The sequence below is a fragment of the Salmo salar genome, chromosome 16 (genome assembly GCF_965601325.2).
Source record: "Salmo salar chromosome 16, fSalSal1, whole genome shotgun sequence".
NCBI lineage: Eukaryota > Metazoa > Chordata > Actinopteri > Salmoniformes > Salmonidae > Salmo > Salmo salar.
Genome location: NC_138306.1, coordinates 92,295,183 through 92,317,004, shown reverse-complemented (window position 1 = coordinate 92,317,004; position 21,822 = coordinate 92,295,183). Strand labels below are relative to the sequence as shown.

The 21,822-nt window shown below is 46.6% G+C and overlaps 1 protein-coding gene across 1 annotated transcript in view; it reads left to right on the top strand.

Moving 5' to 3' along the window:
- Positions 1-21,822, top strand: part of LOC106574944 (protein diaphanous homolog 3) — a 676,792-nt gene that overhangs the window by 462,809 nt on the left and 192,161 nt on the right. Inside the window, exon 27 of the mRNA XM_082963180.1 lies at positions 17,817-17,955. Within this exon, the coding sequence (XP_082819306.1) occupies positions 17,817-17,955 (139 nt within the window). The remainder of the gene's footprint in view (positions 1-17,816; positions 17,956-21,822) is intronic.

Genomic DNA, 21,822 nt, shown 5'->3' with positions numbered 1-21,822 from the left:
AACCCCTAAACCTAACCCTTACCTTAACCCCTAAACCTAACCCTTACCTTAACCTCTATGGGACCGGCGGGACGAATTCGTCCCACCTACGTAACAGCCACTGCCAGCCTGTGGCGCGATTTTCAAAATCTTCAAAATCCTATTACTTCAATTTCTCAAACATATGACTATTTTACAGCCATTTAAAGATAAGACTCTCGTTAATCTAACCACACTGTCCGATTTCAAAAAGGCTTTACAACGAAAGCAAAACATTAGATTATGTCAGCAGAGTACCAAGCCAGAAATAATCAGACACCCATTTTTCAAGCCAGCATATAATGTCACCAAAACCCAGAAGACAGCTAAATGCAGCACTCACCTTTGATGATCTTCATCAGATGACAACCCTAGGACATTATGTTATACAATACATGCATGTTTTGTTCAATCAAGTTCATATTTATATCAAAAACCAGCTTTTTACATTAGCATGTGACGTTCAGAACTAGCATACCCCCCGCAAACTTACGGGGAATTCGCTAACATTTTACTAAATTACTCACGATAAACGTTCACAAAAAGCATAACAATTATTTTAAGAATTATAGATACAGACCTCCTCTATGCACTCGATATGTCCGATTTTAAAATAGCTTTTTGGTGAAAGCACATTTTGCAATATTCTAAGTACATAGCCCAGGCATCACGGGCTCGCTATTTAGACACCCGGCAAGTTTAGCACTCACCATAATCATATTTACTATTATAAAAATGTCATTACCTTTTGTTGTCTTCGTCAGAATGCACACCCAGGACGTCTACTTCAATAACAAATGTTGGTTTGGTCCAAAATAATCCATCGTTATATCCGAATAGCGGCGTTTTGTTCGTGCGTTCCAGACACTATCCGAAATAGTAAAGAAGTGTCGCGCGCTTGGCGCAATTCCTGACAATAAAATTCAAAGTATTCCATTGCCGTACGTCGAAGCATGTCAACCGCTGTTTAAAATCAATTTTTACGTCATTTTTCTCGTAGAAAAGCGATAATATTCCGACAGGGAATCTCCTTTTCGGCAAACAGAGGAAAAAATCCCAAAGGCGGGGGCGGTCGGGGTCACGCGCATAAGCTAGTGTCTCTTGATGGGCCACTTGAGAAAGGCGATAATGTGTTTCAGCCTGGGGCTGGAATGACGACATTCTCTTTTTTCCCGGGCTCTGAGAGCCTATGGACGACGTGGGAAGTGTCACGTTAGAGCAGAGATCCTTAGTAAATGATAGAGATGGCAAAGAAGTTCCAGAAATGGTCAGACAGGCCACTTCCTGTAAAGGAATCTCTCAGGTTTTGACCTGCCATTTGAGTTCTGTTATACTCAGACACCATTCAAACAGTTTTAGAAAATTTAGGGTGTTTTCTATCCATATGTAATAAGTATATGCATATTCTAGTTACTGAGTAGGAGTGGTAACCAGATTAAATCGGGTATGTTTTTTATCCAGCCGTGTCAATGCTGCCCCCTAGCCCTAACAGGTTAACCCCTAACCCTTACCTTAACCCCTAACCCTTACCTTAACCCCTAAACCTAACCCTTACCTTAACCCCTAACCCTTACCATAACCCCTAAACCTAACCCTTACCTTAACCCCTAACCCTTACCTTAACCCCTAAACCTAACCCTTACCTTAACCCCTAACCCTTACCATAACCCCTAAACCTAACCCTTACCTTAACCCCTAACCCTTACCTTAACCCCTAAACCTAACCCTTACCTTAACCCCTAACCCTAAACCTTACCTTAACCCCTAACCCTTACCTTAACCCCTAAACCTAACCCTTACCTTAACCCCTAACCCTAACCCACCTAACCCCTAACCCTTAACCCCTAACCCCTTACCTTAACCCCTAACCCTTACCTTAACCCCTAACCCTAACCCTTACCTTAACCCCTAACCCTTACCTTAACCCCTAACCCTTACCTTAACCCCTAAACCTAACCCTTACCTTAACCCCTAACCCTTACCTTAACCCCTAAACCTAAACCTTACCTTAACCCCTAACCCTAACCCTTACCTTAACCCCTAACCCTTACCTTAACCCCTAAACCTAACCCTTACCTTAACCCCTAACCCTAACCCTTACCTTAACCCCTAAGCCTAACCCTTACCTTAAGCCCTAAGCCTAACCCTTACCTTAACCCCCCTACCACCCCTAACCCTTACCTTAACCCCTAACCCTTACCTTAACCCCTAAACCTAACCCTTACCTTAACCCCTAAACCTAACCCTTACCTTAACCCCTAACCCTTACCTTAACCCCTAACCCTTACCTTAACCCCTAAACCTAACCCTTACCTTAACCCCTAACCCTACCAACCCCTCCTACCTTACCACCCCTAACCCCCTACCACCCCTCCCTACCTTAACCCCTAACCCTTACCTTAACCCCTAAACCTAACCCTTACCTTAACCCCTAACCCTAAACCTTACCTTAACCCCTAAACCTAACCCTTACCTTAACCCCTAACCCTAAACCTAACCCTTACCTTAACCCCTAACCCTTACCTTAACCCCTTACCTTAACCCCTAACCCTTACCTTAACCCCTCCTACCTTAACCCCTAACCCCCTTACCTTAACCCCTAACCCTCCTACCTTAACCCCTAAACCTAACCCTTACCTTAACCCCTAACCCTACCACCCTCCTACCCTTACCACCCCTAACCCTAACCCTTACCTTAACCCCTAACCCTAACCCTTACCTTAACCCCTAACCCACCTAACCCTTACCTTAACCCCTAACCCACCTAACCCCTTACCTTAACCCCTAACCCCCTAACCCCTCCCTACCTTAACCCCTAAGCCTAACCCTTACCTTAACCCCTAACCCTAACCCTTACCTTAACCCCTAAGCCTAACCCTTACCTTAACCCCTAACCCACCCTACCACCCCTGCCTACCCTTACCACCCCTAACCCTAACCCTTACCTTAACCCCTAAGCCCCCTTACCTTAACCCCTAAACCTAACCCTTACCTTACCACCCCTAACCCTAAAATAGCCTTTGTCCTGGTGGGATAATGGGAAATGTGGGACTTTGGGGGATTTATTGTTTCCAACAGGATAGTAATACAAGCCCACGCATGCACACACACACACACACACACACACACACGCACACACACACACACACGCACACACACACGTCCACGGAGTAGCATCACACACACGCGTCAACAGACACACAGTAGCAGCAGCTGCAACCTGCACAGAACTGAACCTCAGCAGACAGGTGTTTCCCTCGGGCTGCTCCCCTGCTGCTGTCTGTCCTGATGGGACTTTACATTACAATGACAGCAGCCAGCAGGTGCAAGCTCTCTGTCTGACCCTCTGTCTCTCTGACTGACCCTCTGTCTCTCTCTGACTGACCCTCTGTCTCTCTGACTGACCCTCTGTCTCTCTCTGACTGACCCTCTCTGTCTCTCTGACTGACCCTCTGTCTCTCTCTGACTGACCCTCTGTCTCTCTGACTGACCCTCTGTCTCTCTGACTGACCCTCTGTCTCTCTCTGACTGACCCTCTGTCTCTCTCTGACTGACCCTCTCTGTCTCTCTGACTGACCCTCTGTCTCTCTCTGACTGACCCTCTGTCTCTCTCTGACTGACCCTCTCTGTCTCTCTGACTGACCCTCTGTCTCTCTGACTGACCCTCTGTCTCTCTGACTGACCCTCTGTCTCTCTCTGACTGACCCTCTGTCTCTCTCTGTCTGACCCTCTGTCTCTCTGACTGACCCTCTGTCTCTCTGACTGACCCTCTGTCTCTCTGACTGACCCTCTGTCTCTCTGACTGACCCTCTGTCTCTCTCACTGACCCTCTGTCTCTCTGACTGACCCTCTGTCTCTCTGACTGACCCTCTGTCTCTCTGACTGACCCTCTGTCTCTCTGACTGACCCTCTGTCTCTCTGACTGACCCTCTGTCTCTCTGACTGACCCTCTGTCTCTCTCTGACTGACCCTCTGTCTCTCTCTGACTGACCCTCTGTCTCTCTGACTGACCCTCTCTGTCTCTCTGACTAACCCTCTGTCTCTCTCTGACTGACCCTCTGTCTCTCTGACTGACCCTCTGTCTCTCTCTGACTGACCCTCTGTCTCTCTGACTGACCCTCTGTCTCTCTGACTGACCCTCTGTCTCTCTGACTGACCCTCTGTCTCTCTGACTGACCCTCTGTCTCTCTCTGACTGACCCTCTGTCTCTCTGACTGACCCTCTGTCTCTCTGACTGACCCTCTGTCTCTCTGACTGACCCTCTGTCTCTCTCTGACTGACCCTCTGTCTCTCTCTGACTGACCCTCTGTCTCTCTGACTGACCCTCTGTCTCTCTGACTGACCCTCTGTCTCTCTGACTGACCCTCTGTCTCTCTGACTGACCCTCTGTCTCTCTGACTGACCCTCTGTCTCTCTCTGACTGACCCTCTGTCTCTCTGACTGACCCTCTGTCTCTCTGACTGACCCTCTGTCTCTCTCTGACTGACCCTCTGTCTCTCTCTGACTGACCCTCTCTGTCTCTCTGACTGACCCTCTGTCTCTCTGACTGACCCTCTGTCTCTCTGACTGACCCTCTGTCTCTCTGACTGACCCTCTGTCTCTCTCTGACTGACCCTCTGTCTCTCTCTGTCTGACCCTCTGTCTCTCTGACTGACCCTCTGTCTCTCTGACTGACCCTCTGTCTCTCTGACTGACCCTCTGTCTCTCTGACTGACCCTCTGTCTCTCTGACTGACCCTCTGTCTCTCTCACTGACCCTCTGTCTCTCTGACTGACCCTCTGTCTCTCTGACTGACCCTCTGTCTCTCTGACTGACCCTCTGTCTCTCTGACTGACCCTCTGTCTCTCTGACTGACCCTCTGTCTCTCTCTGACTGACCCTCTGTCTCTCTCTGACTGACCCTCTGTCTCTCTGACTGACCCTCTCTGTCTCTCTGACTAACCCTCTGTCTCTCTCTGACTGACCCTCTGTCTCTCTGACTGACCCTCTGTCTCTCTCTGACTGACCCTCTGTCTCTCTGACTGACCCTCTGTCTCTCTGACTGACCCTCTGTCTCTCTGACTGACCCTCTGTCTCTCTGACTGACCCTCTGTCTCTCTGACTGACCCTCTGTCTCTCTCTGACTGACCCTCTGTCTCTCTGACTGACCCCCTGTCTCTCTGACTGACCCTCTGTCTCTCTGACTGACCCTCTGTCTCTCTCTGACTGACCCTCTGTCTCTCTCTGACTGACCCTCTGTCTCTCTGACTGACCCTCTGTCTCTCTGACTGACCCTCTGTCTCTCTGACTGACCCTCTGTCTCTCTGACTGACCCTCTGTCTCTCTGACTGACCCTCTGTCTCTCTGACTGACCCTCTGTCTCTCTGACTGACCCTCTGTCTCTCTGACTGACCCTCTGTCTCTCTCTGACTGACCCTCTGTCTCTCTCTGACTGACCCTCTGTCTCTCTCTGACTGACCCTCTGTCTCTCTGACTGACCCTCTGTCTCTCTGACTGACCCTCTGTCTCTCTGACTGACCCTCTGTCTCTCTGACTGACCCTCTGTCTCTCTGACTGACCCTCTGTCTCTCTGACTGACCCTCTGTCTCTCTCTGACTGACCCTCTGTCTCTCTGACTGACCCTCTGTCTCTCTGACTGACCCTCTGTCTCTCTCTGACTGACCCTCTGTCTCTCTGACTGACCCTCTGTCTCTCTCTGACTGACCCTCTGTCTCTCTGACTGACCCTCTGTCTCTCTCTCTAGTCAAACACACCTGTGAGTGTTTGTACCTGCCACAGTGAGGTAGACACAGCTAAATGTGACAGAGTTCTGCTGGACCACCTGTTGTCGTCTGGCTGGGTCTCTGTCAGGTGTCACTTAGAGCAGACCAGGGATAAAACGGAGAGGGACATCTGTATTATGTGTCTGAGTGACAGGCGGCAGGCTGCAGTGGGACACTGACAGTGAGACAGATGTTTCCTGTCATTCTGGTTCTCATCAGGTCACAGACATCTCACAGCGAACTCGTCTTCTCTGCTGCTTCTGCCATAAAGTATGATAGTCCACCTGATATGGACTTTACTGTGAGATATTATATTGTATTGCTTAAAGGAACGCTAAAAAATGTCTTTCCACAACAAGCGGTATTATGTGATTATTGTTTTCTTCCATTTTGTTTTTTAAAGTTTCTGAGATATTGACCCGGTATTACATAGAGACAGGTCCAGTATTATATAGAGACAGGTCCAGTATTACATAGAGACAGGTCCAGGTCCAGTATTACATAGAGACAGGTACAGGTCCAGTATTACATAGAGACAGGTCCAGGTACAGTATTACATAGAGACAGGTCCAGGTCCAGTATTACATAGAGACAGGTACAGTATTACATAGAGACAGGTCCAGTATTACATAGAGACAGGTCCAGTATTACATAGAAGACAGGTCCAGTATTACATAGAGACAGGTCCAGGTCCAGTATTACATAGAGACAGGTCCAGTATTACATAGAGACAGGTCCAGTATTACATAGAGACAGGTACAGTATTACATAGAGACAGGTCCAGTATTACATAGAGACAGGTCCAGTATTACATAGAGACAGGTCCAGTATTACATAGAGACAGGTCCAGTATTACATAGAGACAGGTCCAGGTCCAGTATTACATAGAGACAGGTACAGGTCCAGTATTACATAGAGACAGGTACAGGTCCAGTATTACATAGAGACAGGTACAGGTCCAGTATTACATAGAGACAGGTCCAGGTCCAGTATTACATAGAGACAGGTACAGGTCCAGTATTACATAGAGACAGGTCCAGGTCCAGTATTACATAGAGACAGGTCCAGGTCCAGTATTACATAGAGACAGGTACAGGTCCAGTATTACATAGAGACAGGTACAGGTCCAGTATTACATAGAGACAGGTACAGGTCCAGTATTACATAGAGACAGGTACAGGTCCAGTATTACATAGAGACAGGTACAGGTCCAGTATTACATAGAGACAGGTACAGGTCCAGTATTACATAGAGACAGGTCCAGGTCCAGTATTACATAGAGACAGGTCCAGGTCCAGTATTACATAGAGACAGGTACAGGTCCAGTATTACATAGAGACAGGTACAGGTCCAGTATTACATAGAGACAGGTACAGGTCCAGTATTACATAGAGACAGGTCCAGGTCCAGTATTACATAGAGACAGGTCCAGGTCCAGTATTACATAGAGACAGGTACAGGTCCAGTATTACATAGAGACAGGTACAGGTCCAGTATTACATAGAGACAGGTACAGGTCCAGTATTACATAGAGACAGGTCCAGGTCCAGTATTACATAGAGACAGGTCCAGGTCCAGTATTACATAGAGACAGGTACAGGTCCAGTATTACATAGAGACAGGTCCAGTATTACATAGAGACAGGTACAGGTCCAGTATTACATAGAGACAGGTCCAGGTCCAGTATTACATAGAGACAGGTCCAGGTCCAGTATTACATAGAGACAGGTACAGGTCCAGTATTACATAGAGACAGGTACAGGTCCAGTATTACATAGAGACAGGTCCAGGTCCAGTATTACATAGAGACAGGTCCAGGTCCAGTATTACATAGAGACAGGTACAGGTCCAGTATTACATAGAGACAGGTACAGGTCCAGTATTACATAGAGACAGGTACAGGTCCAGTATTACATAGAGACAGGTACAGGTCCAGTATTACATAGAGACAGGTCGGCCAGTATTACATAGAGACAGGTACAGGTCCAGTATTACATAGAGACAGGTACAGGTCCAGTATTACATAGAGACAGGTCCAGGTCCAGTATTACATAGAGACAGGTCCAGGTCCAGTATTACATAGAGACAGGTCCAGGTCCAGTATTACATAGAGACAGGTCCAGGTCCAGTATTACATAGAGACAGGTCCAGGTCCAGTATTACATAGAGACAGGTACAGGTCCAGTATTACATAGAGACAGGTCCAGGTCCAGTATTACATAGAGACAGGTACAGGTCCAGTATTACATAGAGACAGGTCCAGGTCCAGTATTACATAGAGACAGGTCCAGGTCCAGTATTACATAGAGACAGGTACAGGTCCAGTATTACATAGAGACAGGTACAGGTCCAGTATTACATAGAGACAGGTCCAGGTCCAGTTACATAGAGACAGGTACAGGTCCAGTATTACATAGAGACAGGTACAGGTCCAGTATTACATAGAGACCAGGTCCAGTATTACATAGAGACAGGTACAGGTCCAGTATTACATAGAGACAGGTACAGGTCCAGTATTACATAGAGACAGGTCAGGTCCAGTATTACATAGAGACAGGTACAGGTCCAGTATTACATAGAGACAGGTCCAGTATTACATAGAGACAGGTACAGGTCCAGTATTACATAGAGACAGGTACAGGTCCAGTATTACATAGAGACAGGTCCAGTATTACATAGAGACAGGTCCAGGTCCAGTATTACATAGAGACAGGTACAGGTCCAGTATTACATAGAGACAGGTCCAGTATTACATAGAGACAGGTACAGGTCCAGTATTACATAGAGACAGGTCCAGGTCCAGTATTACATAGAGACAGGTCCAGGTCCAGTATTACATAGAGACAGGTACAGGTCCAGTATTACATAGAGACAGGTCCAGGTCCAGTATTACATAGAGACAGGTACAGGTCCAGTATTACATAGAGACAGGTACAGGTCCAGTATTACATAGAGACAGGTCCAGGTCCAGTATTACATAGAGACAGGTCCAGGTCCAGTATTACATAGAGACAGGTGCAGGTCCAGTATTACATAGAGACAGGTCCAGTATTACATAGAGACAGGTCCAGGTCCAGTATTACATAGAGACAGGTCCAGGTCCAGTATTACATAGAGACAGGTACAGGTCCAGTATTACATAGAGACAGGTACAGGTCCAGTATTACATAGAGACAGGTACAGGTCCAGTATTACATAGAGACAGGTACAGGTCCAGTATTACATAGAGACAGGTCCAGTATTACATAGAGACAGGTACAGGTCCAGTATTAAATAGAGACAGGTCCAGTATTACATAGACACAGGTCCAGGTCCAGTATTACATAGAGACAGGTCCAGGTCCAGTATTACATAGAGACAGGTCCAGGTCCAGTATTACATAGAGACAGGTACAGGTCCAGTATTACATAGAGACAGGTACAGGTCCAGTATTACATAGAGACAGGTCCAGTATTACATAGAGACAGGTCCAGGTCCAGTATTACATAGAGACAGGTACAGGTCCAGTATTACATAGAGACAGGTCCAGGTCCAGTATTACATAGAGACAGGTCCAGTATTACATAGAGACAGGTCCAGGTCCAGTATTACATAGAGACAGGTACAGGTCCAGTATTACATAGAGACAGGTACAGGTCCAGTATTACATAGAGACAGGTCCAGGTCCAGTATTACATAGAGACAGGTCCAGGTCCAGTATTACATAGAGACAGGTCCAGGTCCAGTATTACATAGAGACAGGTACAGGTCCAGTATTACATAGAGACAGGTACAGGTCCAGTATTACATAGAGACAGGTCCAGGTCCAGTATTACATAGAGACAGGTACAGGTCCAGTATTACATAGAGACAGGTACAGGTCCAGTATTACATAGAGACAGGTCCAGGTCCAGTATTACATAGAGACAGGTACAGGTCCAGTATTACATAGAGACAGGTCCAGGTCCAGTATTACATAGAGACAGGTCCAGGTCCAGTATTACATAGAGACAGGTCCAGGTCCAGTATTACATAGAGACAGGTACAGGTCCAGTATTACATAGAGACAGGTACAGGTCCAGTATTACATAGAGACAGGTCCAGTATTACATAGAGACAGGTCCAGGTCCAGTATTACATAGAGACAGGTACAGGTCCAGTATTACATAGAGACAGGTACAGGTCCAGTATTACTTAGAGACAGGTACAGGTCCAGTATTACATAGAGACAGGTACAGGTCCAGTATTACATAGAGACAGGTCCAGTATTACATAGAGACAGGTCCAGGTCCAGTATTACATAGAGACAGGTCCAGGTCCAGTATTACATAGAGACAGGTCCAGTATTACATAGAGACAGGTCCAGGTCCAGTATTACATAGAGACAGGTCCAGGTCCAGTATTACATAGAGACAGGTACAGGTCCAGTATTACATAGAGACAGGTCCAGGTCCAGTATTACATAGAGACAGGTACAGGTCCAGTATTACATAGAGACAGGTACAGGTCCAGTATTACATAGAGACAGGTACAGGTCTAGTATTACATAGAGACAGGTACAGGTCCAGTATTACATAGAGACAGGTACAGGTCCAGTATTACATAGAGACAGGTCCAGGTCCAGTATTACATAGAGACAGGTCCAGGTCCAGTATTACATAGAGACAGGTACAGGTCCAGTATTACATAGAGACAGGTACAGGTCCAGTATTACATAGAGACAGGTCCAGTATTACATAGAGACAGGTCCAGTATTACATAGAGACAGGTACAGGTCCAGTATTACATAGAGACAGGTACAGGTCCAGTATTACATAGAGACAGGTACAGGTCCAGTATTACATAGAGACAGGTACAGGTCCAGTATTACATAGAGACAGGTACAGGTCCAGTATTACATAGAGACAGGTCCAGTATTACATAGAGACAGGTCCAGGTCCAGTATTACATAGAGACAGGTACAGGTCCAGTATTACATAGAGACAGGTACAGGTCCAGTATTACATAGAGACAGGTCCAGGTCCAGTATTACATAGAGACAGGTACAGGTCCAGTATTACATAGAGACAGGTCCAGTATTACATAGAGACAGGTACAGGTCCAGTATTACATAGAGACAGGTACAGGTCCAGTATTACATAGAGACAGGTACAGGTCCAGTATTACATAGAGACAGGTCCAGTATTACATAGAGACAGGTACAGGTCCAGTATTACATAGAGACAGGTCCAAGTCCAGTATTACATAGAGACAGGTCCAGGTCCAGTATTACATAGAGACAGGTCCAGTATTACATAGAGACAGGTACAGGTCCAGTATTACATAGAGACAGGTACAGGTCCAGTATTACATAGAGACAGGTCCAGGTCCAGTATTACATAGAGACAGGTCCAGGTCCAGTATTACATAGAGACAGGTACAGGTCCAGTATTAAATAGAGACAGGTCCAGTATTACATAGACACAGGTCCAGGTCCAGTATTACATAGAGACAGGTCCAGGTCCAGTATTACATAGAGACAGGTACAGGTCCAGTATTACATAGAGACAGGTACAGGTCCAGTATTACATAGAGACAGGTCCAGTATTACATAGAGACAGGTACAGGTCCAGTATTACATAGAGACAGGTCCAAGTCCAGTATTACATAGAGACAGGTCCAGGTCCAGTATTACATAGAGACAGGTCCAGTATTACATAGAGACAGGTACAGGTCCAGTATTACATAGAGACAGGTCCAGTATTACATAGAGACAGGTCCAGGTCCAGTATTACATAGAGACAGGTACAGGTCCAGTATTACATAGAGACAGGTCCAGTATTACATAGAGACAGGTACAGGTCCAGTATTACATAGAGACAGGTACAGGTCCAGTATTACATAGAGACAGGTCCAGGTCCAGTATTACATAGAGACAGGTCCAGGTCCAGTATTACATAGAGACAGGTACAGGTCCAGTATTACATAGAGACAGGTCCAGGTCCAGTATTACATAGAGACAGGTACAGGTCCAGTATTACATAGAGACAGGTCCAGGCCCAGTATTACATGGAGACAAGTACAGGTCCAGTATTACATAGAGACAGGTACAGGTCCAGTATTACATAGAGACAGGTACAGGTCCAGTATTACATAGAGACAGGTCCAGGTCCAGTATTACATAGAGACAGGTCCAGGTCCAGTATTACATAGAGACAGGTACAGGTCCAGTATTACATAGAGACAGGTCCATGTCCAGTATTACATAGAGACAGGTACAGGTCCAGTATTACATAGAGACAGGTCCATGTCCAGTATTACATAGAGACAGGTCCAGGTCCAGTATTACATAGAGACAGGTCCAGTATTACATAGAGACAGGTACAGGTCCAGTATTACATAGAGACAGGTACAGGTCCAGTATTACATAGAGACAGGTACAGGTCCAGTATTACATAGAGACAGGTCCAGGTCCAGTATTACATAGAGACAGGTCCAGGTCCAGTATTACATAGAGACAGGTACAGGTCCAGTATTACATAGAGACAGGTCCAGGTCCAGTATTACATAGAGACAGGTACAGGTCCAGTATTACATAGAGACAGGTACAGGTCCAGTATTACATAGAGACAGGTACAGGTCCAGTATTACATAGAGACAGGTCCAGGTCCAGTATTACATAGAGACAGGTCCAGGTCCAGTATTACATAGAGACAGGTACAGGTCCAGTATTACATAGAGACAGGTCCAGGTCCAGTATTACATAGACACAGGTCCAGGTCCAGTATTACATAGAGACAGGTCCAGGTCCAGTATTACATAGAGACAGGTACAGGTCCAGTATTACATAGAGACAGGTACAGGTCCAGTATTACATAGAGACAGGTACAGGTCCAGTATTACATAGAGACAGGTCCAGTATTACATAGAGACAGGTACAGGTCCAGTATTACATAGAGACAGGTCCAGGTCCAGTATTACATAGAGACAGGTCCAGTATTACATAGAGACAGGTCCAGGTCCAGTATTACATAGAGACAGGTACAGGTCCAGTATTACATAGAGACAGGTACAGGTCCAGTATTACATAGAGACAGGTCCAGGTCCAGTATTACATAGAGACAGGTACAGGTCCAGTATTACATAGAGACAGGTCCAGTATTACATAGAGACAGGTACAGGTCCAGTATTACATAGAGACAGGTACAGGTCCAGTATTACATAGAGACAGGTCCAGGTCCAGTATTACATAGATACAGGTCCAGGTCCAGTATTACATAGAGACAGGTCCAGTATTACATAGAGACAGGTCCAGGTCCAGTATTACATAGAGACAGGTACAGGTCCAGTATTACATAGAGACAGGTCCAGGTCCAGTATTACATAGAGACAGGTACAGGTCCAGTATTACATAGAGACAGGTACAGGTCCAGTATTACATAGAGACAGGTACAGGTCCAGTATTACATAGAGACAGGTACAGGTCCAGTATTACATAGAGACAGGTCCAGGTCCAGTATTACATAGAGACAGGTACAGGTCCAGTATTACATAGAGACAGGTACAGGTCCAGTATTACATAGAGACAGGTACAGGTCCAGTATTACATAGAGACAGGTCCAGGTCCAGTATTACATAGAGACAGGTACAGGTCCAGTATTACATAGAGACAGGTCCAGATCCAGTATTACATAGAGACAGGTCCAGGTCCAGTATTACATAGAGACAGGTCCAGGTCCAGTATTACATAGAGACAGGTCCAGGTCCAGTATTACATAGAGACAGGTCCAGTATTACATAGAGACAGGTACAGGTCCAGTATTACATAGAGACAGGTACAGGTCCAGTATTACATAGAGACAGGTCCAGGTCCAGTATTACATAGAGACAGGTCCAGGTCCAGTATTACATAGAGACAGGTCCAGTATTACATAGAGACAGGTACAGGTCCAGTATTACATAGAGACAGGTACAGGTCCAGTATTACATAGAGACAGGTCCAGTATTACATAGAGACAGGTCCAGGTCCAGTATTACATAGAGACAGGTCCAGGTCCAGTATTACATAGAGACAGGTCCAGGTCCAGTATTACATAGAGACAGGTACAGGTCCAGTATTACATAGAGACAGGTCCAGGTCCAGTATTACATAGAGACAGGTACAGGTCCAGTATTACATAGAGACAGGTCCAGGTCCAGTATTACATAGAGACAGGTACAGGTCCAGTATTACATAGAGACAGGTACAGGTCCAGTATTACATAGAGACAGGTCCAGGTCCAGTATTACATAGAGACAGGTCCAGGTCCAGTATTACATAGAGACAGGTCCAGGTCCAGTATTACATAGAGACAGGTCCAGGTCCAGTATTACATAGAGACAGGTCCAGGTCCAGTATTACATAGAGACAGGTCCAGGTCCAGTATTACATAGAGACAGGTCAGGTCCAGTATTACATAGAGACAGGTACAGGTCCAGTATTACATAGAGACAGGTACAGGTCCAGTATTACATAGAGACAGGTCCAGGTCCAGTATTACATAGAGACAGGTCCAGGTCCAGTATTACATAGAGACAGGTACAGGTCCAGTATTACATAGAGACAGGTCCAGGTCCAGTATTACATAGAGACAGGTCCAGGTCCAGTATTACATAGAGACAGGTCCAGGTCCAGTATTACATAGAGACAGGTACAGGTCCAGTATTACATAGAGACAGGTACAGGTCCAGTATTACATAGAGACAGGTACAGGTCCAGTATTACATAGAGACAGGTACAGGTCCAGTATTACATAGAGACAGGTACAGGTCCAGTATTACATAGAGACAGGTCCAGGTCCAGTATTACATAGAGACAGGTACAGGTCCAGTATTACATAGAGACAGGTCCAGGTCCAGTATTACATAGAGACAGGTACAGGTCCAGTATTACATAGAGACAGGTCCAGGTCCAGTATTACATAGAGACAGGTCCAGGTCCAGTATTACATAGAGACAGGTCCAGGTCCAGTATTACATAGAGACAGGTCCAGGTCCAGTATTACATAGAGACAGGTCCAGGTCCAGTATTACATAGAGACAGGTACAGGTCCAGTATTACATAGAGACAGGTCCAGGTCCAGTATTACATAGAGACAGGTACAGGTCCAGTATTACATAGAGACAGGTCCAGTATTACATAGAGACAGGTCCAGGTCCAGTATTACATAGAGACAGGTACAGGTCCAGTATTACATAGAGACAGGTCCAGTATTACATAGAGACAGGTACAGGTCCAGTATTACATAGAGACAGGTACAGGTCCAGTATTACATAGAGACAGGTCCAGGTCCAGTATTACATAGAGACAGGTACAGGTCCAGTATTACATAGAGACAGGTCCAGTATTACATAGAGACAGGTCCAGGTCCAGTATTACATAGAGACAGGTACAGGTCCAGTATTACATAGAGAATTGCTGCCTTTGTGATCAGAAGAGGTTTTTCAAGCTTGTTGATACTCTAGTTGCCTGAGTGTCTCTCCCTCTCCTTTTCTCTCTCTCCCTCTCTCCCTCTCCTAACCCCCTCTCCTCCCCTCTCCTCTTCCCTCTCTCCCTCTTATCTCCCCTTCCCTCTCTCCCTCTCCTAACCCCCTCTCCTCTCCTCCCATCTCCTCTTCCCTCTCTCCCTCTTATCTCCTCTTCCCTCTCTCCTAACCCCCTCTCCTCTTCCCTCTCTCCTCCCTCCCCCTCTCCTCTTCCCTCTCTCCTCCCTCCCCCTCTCCTCTTCCCTCTCTCCTCCCTCCCCCTCTCCTCTTCCCTCTCTTCGCCTCTCCCCCTCTCATCTTCCCTTTCCCCCTCTCCTCTTCCCTCTCTCCCTCTTATCTCCTCTTCCCTCTCTCCTAACCCCCTCTCTCCCCCTCTCCTCTTCCCTCTCTCCTCTTCCCTCTCCTCTCTCCCCCTCTCCTCTTCCTTCTCTCCTCTCCTCCTCTCTCCTCTTCCCCCTCTCCTCTTCCTTCTCTCCTCTCCTCCCCTCTCCTCTTCCCTCTCTCCCTCTTATCTCCTCTTCCCTCTCTCCTTATCTCCTAACCCCCTCTCTCCCCCTCTCCTCTTCCCCCTCTCCTCTCTCCCCCTCTCATCTTCCCTCTCTCCTCTTCCCCCTCTCCTCTTCCTTCTCTCCTCTCTCCCCCTCTCCTCTTCCCTCTCTTCACCTCTCGTTTCCCCCTCTCATCTTCCCTCTCTCCTCTTCCCCCTCTCCTCTTCCTTCTCTCCTCTCCTCTCCTCTCTCTTCTCCTGTCCTGTAATGGGATGATGTATTCCTAACAAGACTCACCAGATGTTAATGGTCTGAGATGGAAGAGAGGAGAGAAAATGCAACATACTCTACTCTCACCTCACATAGTGGGCATTCCAAATATACCCTATTCCCTACGTAGTGCACTACTTTTAACTACAGCCATATGGGTCCTGGTCAAAAGTTGTGCACTACATAGGGAATAGGGTTCTATTTGGGGTGCAGGCATTCTCTAGAACATCCTTAAGTGTCCGTAACAGACACAGAACACAGTAGAGAACACTGGATAATGAGGGCTCATCCTCCTCTCTCTCTCTCTCTCTCTCTCTCTCTCTCTCTCTCTCTCTCTCTCTCTCTCTCTCATTCTCCTCTCTCTCTCTCTCATCCTCCTCTCTCCCTCTCATCTCTCTCTCTCCCTCCCTCTCTCATCTCCTCTCTCCCTCTCTCTCTCTCTCTCTCTCTCTCATTCTCCTCTCTCTCTCTCCCTCTCTCTCTCATCCTCCTCTCTCCCTCTCTCTCTCTCTCTCTCTCTCTCTCATTCTCCTCTCTCTCCCTCTCTCTCTCCCTCTCTCCTAACCAGCCTCATTCTCTCCCCCTCTCTCCTAACCCAGCCTCATTCTCTCCCTCTCCTTCTCTCCCTCTCCCCTCTTCTCTCTCTCTCCCTCTCTCCTAACCAGCCTCATTCTCTATCCCTCCCTCTCTCCTAACCCAGCCTCTCTATCTCTCCTAACCCAGCCTCTCTCCCTCCCTCTCTCCTAACCCAGCCCCCCTCCCTCCCTCTCTCCTAACCCAGCCTCATTCTCTCCCCCTCCCTCTCTCCTAACCCAGCCTCTCTCTCTCTCTCCTAACCCAGCCTCTCTCTCTCTCTCTCTCTCTCCTAACCCAGCCTCCTTCCCTCTCTCCTAACCCAGCCTCATTCTCTCCCCCTCCCTCTCTCCTAACCCAGCCTCTCTCTCGCTCTCTCTCTCCTAACCCAGCCTCCCTCCCTCTCTCCTAACCCAGCCTCTCTCTCTCTCTCTCTCTCTCCCTCTCTCTCTCTCTCTCTCTCTCTCTCTCTCCTAACCCAGCCTCCCTCCCTCTCTCCTAACCCAGCCTCATTCTCTCCCCCTCCCTCTCTCCTAACCCAGCCTCCCTCCCTCCCTCTCTCCTAACCCAGCCTCCCTCCCTCCCTCTCTCCTAACCCAGCCTCATTCTCTCCCCCTCCCTCTCTCCTAACCCAGCCTCCCTCCCTCCCTCTCTCTTAACCCAGCCTCCCTCCCTCTCTCCTAACCCAGCCTCTCTCCCCCTCCCTCTCTCCTAACCCAGCCTCCCTCCCTCCCTCTCTCCTAACCCAGCCTCTCTCCCCCTCCCTCTCTCCTAACCCAGCCTCTCTCCCCCTCCCTCTCTCCTAACCCAGCCTCTCCCTCTCTCTGAGTCTGAAGCCTGTCTTAGTGAAGCCTGTCTTAGTGAAGCCTGTCTTAGTGAAGCCTGTCTTAGTGAAGCCTGTCTTAGTGAAGCCTGTCTTAGTGTGCTGTCTGAGGGAGTTGGAGAAGAAGCTGAACTGTGTAGTCTTCCTGTAATGGTGGCTGGTAAAGATGTCTAGGTTTGGCAGCTGCCTGAGATGGGCCACACATATCATTACTTTGTTCTCTCTTATCTCTCTCCTCTCTCTTTCTCTCTCTGAATTTCAATTTCATTTCAATTCAAGGGGCTTTATTGGCATGGGAAACATATGTTTACATTGCCAAAGCAAGTGAAATAGATAATATACAAATCTCTCTCTCTCTGCCTCTCTCTCCTTCTGCCTCTCTCTTTCTTCCCTCCCACAGCAAGCGCTGAAGGACAACATGAGGAGGAGAGAGGCGGAGGAGAAGCAGAGGAGAGCGTGGGTGGCCAAGGAGAAGGCGGAGAGAGAGAAGCAGGAGAGACAGCAGCAGAAGAAGAGGAGACTGCTGGAGGTCAACGCTGGTAACGATGAACCACTGATCTCCTCAACACTGATAACACAATGTATGGCTGATCTCCTCAACACTGATAACACAATGTATGGCTGATCTCCTCAACACTGATAACACAATGTATGGCTGATCTCCTCAACACTGATAACACAATGTATGGCTGATCTCCTCAACACTGATAACACAATGTATGGCTGATCTCCTCAACACTGATAACACAATGTATGGCTGATCTCCTCAACACTGATAACACAATGTATGGCTGATCTCCTCAACACTGATAACACAATGTATGGCTGATCACCTCAACACTGATAACACAATGTATGGCTGATCTCCCAACACTGATAACACAATGTATGGCTGATCTCCTCAACACTGATAACACAATGTATGGCTGATCTCCTCAACACTGATAACACAATGTATGGCTGATCTCCTCAACACTGATAACACAATGTATGGCTGATCTCCTCAACACTGATAACACAATGTATGGCTGATCACCTCAACACTGATAACACAATGTATGGCTGATCTCCTCAACACTGATAACACAATGTATGGCTGATCTCCTCAACACTGATAACACAATGTATGGCTGATCTCCTCAACACTGATAACACAATGTATGGCTGATCTCCTCAACACTGATAACACAATGTATGGCTGATCTCCTCAACACTGATAACACAATGTATGGCTGATCACCTCAACACTGATAACACAATGTATGGCTGATCTCCTCAACACTGATAACACAATGTATGGCTGATCTCCTCAACACTGATAACACAATGTATGGCTGATCTCCTCAACACTGATAACACAATGTATGGCTGATCACCTCAACACTGATAACACAATGTATGGCTGATCTCCTCAACACTGATAACACAATGTATGGCTGATCTCCTCAACACTGATAACACAATGTATGGCTGATCTCCTCAACACTGATAACACAATGTATGGCTGATCTCCTCAACACTGATAACACAATGTATGGCTGATCTCCTCAACACTGATAACACAATGTATGGCTGATCACCTCAACACTGATAACACAATGTATGGCTGATCTCCTCAACACTGATAACACAATGTATGGCTGATCTCCTCAACACTGATAACACAATGTATGGCTGATCTCCTCAACACTGATAACACAATGTATGGCTGATCTCCTCAACACTGATAACACAATGTATGGCTGATCTCCTCAACACTGATAACACAATGTATGGCTGATCACCTCAACACTGATAACACAATGTATGGCTGATCTCCTCAACACTGATAACACAATGTATGGCTGATCTCCTCAACACTGATAACACAATGTATGGCTGATCTCCTCAACACTGATAACACAATGTATGGCTGATCTCCTCAACACTGATAACACAATGTATGGCTGATCTCCTCAACACTGATAACACAATGTATGGCTGATCTCCTCAACGCTGATAACACAATGTATGGCTGATCTCCTCAACGCTGATAACACAATGTATGGCTGATCTCCTCAACGCTGATAACACAATGTATGGCTGATCTCCTCAACGCTGATAACACAATGTATGGCTGATCTCCTCAACGCGTATAACACAATGTATGGCTGATCTCCTCAACGCTGATAACACAATGTATGGCTGATCTCCTCAACGCTGATAACACAATGTATGGCTGATCTCCTCAACGCTGATAACACAATGTATGGCTGATCTCCTCAACGCTGATAACACAATGTATGGCTGATCTCCTCAACGCTGATAACACAATGTATGGCTGATCTCCTCAACGCTGATAACACAATGTATGGCTGATCTCCTCAACGCTGATAACACAATGTATGGCTGATCTCCTCAACACTGATAACACAATGTATGGCTGATCTCCTCAACACTGATAACACAATGTATGGCTGATCTCCTCAACACTGATAACACAATGTATGGCTGATCTCCTCAACACTGATAACACAATGTTTGGCTGGCTGATCTCAACACTGATAACACAATGTATGGCTGATCTCCTCAACACTGATAACACAATGTATGGCTGATCTCCTCAACACTGATAAAACAATGTATGGCTGATCTCCTCAACACTGATAACACAATGTATGGCTGATCTCCTCAACACTGATAACACAATGTATGGCTGGCTGATCTCAACACTGATAACACAATGTATGGCTGATCTCCTCAACACTGATAACACAATGTATGGCTGATCTCCTCAACACTGATAACACAATGTATGGCTGATCTCCTCAACACTGATAACACAATGTATGGCTGATCACCTCAACACTGATAACACAATGTATGGCTGATCTCCTCAACACTGATAACACAATGTATGGCTGATCTCCTCAACACTGATAACACAATGTATGGCTGATCTCCTCAACACTGATAACACAATGTATGGCTGATCTCCTCAACACTGATAACACAATGTATGGCTGATCTCCTCAACACTGATAACACAATATATGTATGGCTGATCTCCTCAACACTGATAACACAATGTATGGCTGGCTGATCTCCTCAACACTGATAACACAATGTATGGCTGATCTCAACACTGATAACACAATGTATGGCTCAGCTCCTCAAAAAATATCTACTGAATGTATGGCTGTGTTAGACAGATCGTTTTTAGTTATACATTTGGTTAAGACTTTCTATGATGTATATACCTATGAAGCATTATAATGTTCTTTAAAATGCCTTATAAGACACTTAAATGCTTTTCTGAAGACACCAGTCTTGGTCCGTTTGGAGTAATGAGTAACTCTTACCGTATAAAGCGTGGTTACTGATGACGGTGTGGTGTAGTGTAACTGTGTTATGTTGTCAGTACAGAAGAGCCAAGACCTCAGCACGACCCAGCACCTCTTTATCCAGTCATTTCACCACTGACCACAGTCCTATTTGTCTAGCAGTAGTTGGTAGTGCCAGCCCCTGGTCCTGCAGAAACACTGCATTACTGTGCCAATCATTACTGACCTTTAAAAAGGAGTCTGGTCTCTCTCTCTCTCTGTCTCTCTCTCTGTCTCTCCCACACTCACTCTCTGTCTCTCTCACACTCTCTCTCTGTCTCTCTCACACTCTCTCTCTCTCTCTCTCTCTCTCACACACTCACTCTCTCTCTCTCTCACACACTCTCTCACTCTCTCTCTGTCTCTCTCTCTCACACTCTCTCTCACACTCACTCTCTCTCTCTCTCTCTCACTCTCTCTGTCTCTCTCACACTCACTCTCTCTGTCTCTCACACTCTCTCTTTGTCTCTCTCACACTCACTCTCTCTCTCACACACTCACTCTCACTCTCTCTCTGTCTCTCTCACACTCACTCTCTCTCTCTCTCTCTCTCTCTCTCTCACACTCTCTCTCTCACACACACACTCTCTCTCTCACTCATTCTCTCACTCTCTCTCACACTCTCTCTCTCTGTGTTTTTCAAATCAAATGTATTTCTAAAGACTTTTTTTTACATCAGCAAGATGTCACAAAGTGCTCCTCCAGAAACTCTCACTAGAAGCCGGGACGATAAACCACTGAATTACCGACACAGACAATGCCTTCCTCTTACCGAAGCCTTTCTGCTTCCGTCTGTCATTTTCGCTTCGCAACGTTCCTGTAGATTGTTCTAAAACCGCAGTAATAGTCTAGTATGCATTATGGTTATTCCTGCTATGAAAGAATCAGCCTGTCCCTGTTTGGCTGTCGGCTGAGAGAAGCATGGAGGAGGGAGAAGCATGGGGGAGGGAGAGAAGCTGCTGACTCCCTCCCTCTCCACACTGTGACACGGAGGAGGGAGAGAAGCACGGGGGAGGGAGAGAAGCACGGGGGAGGGAGAGAAGC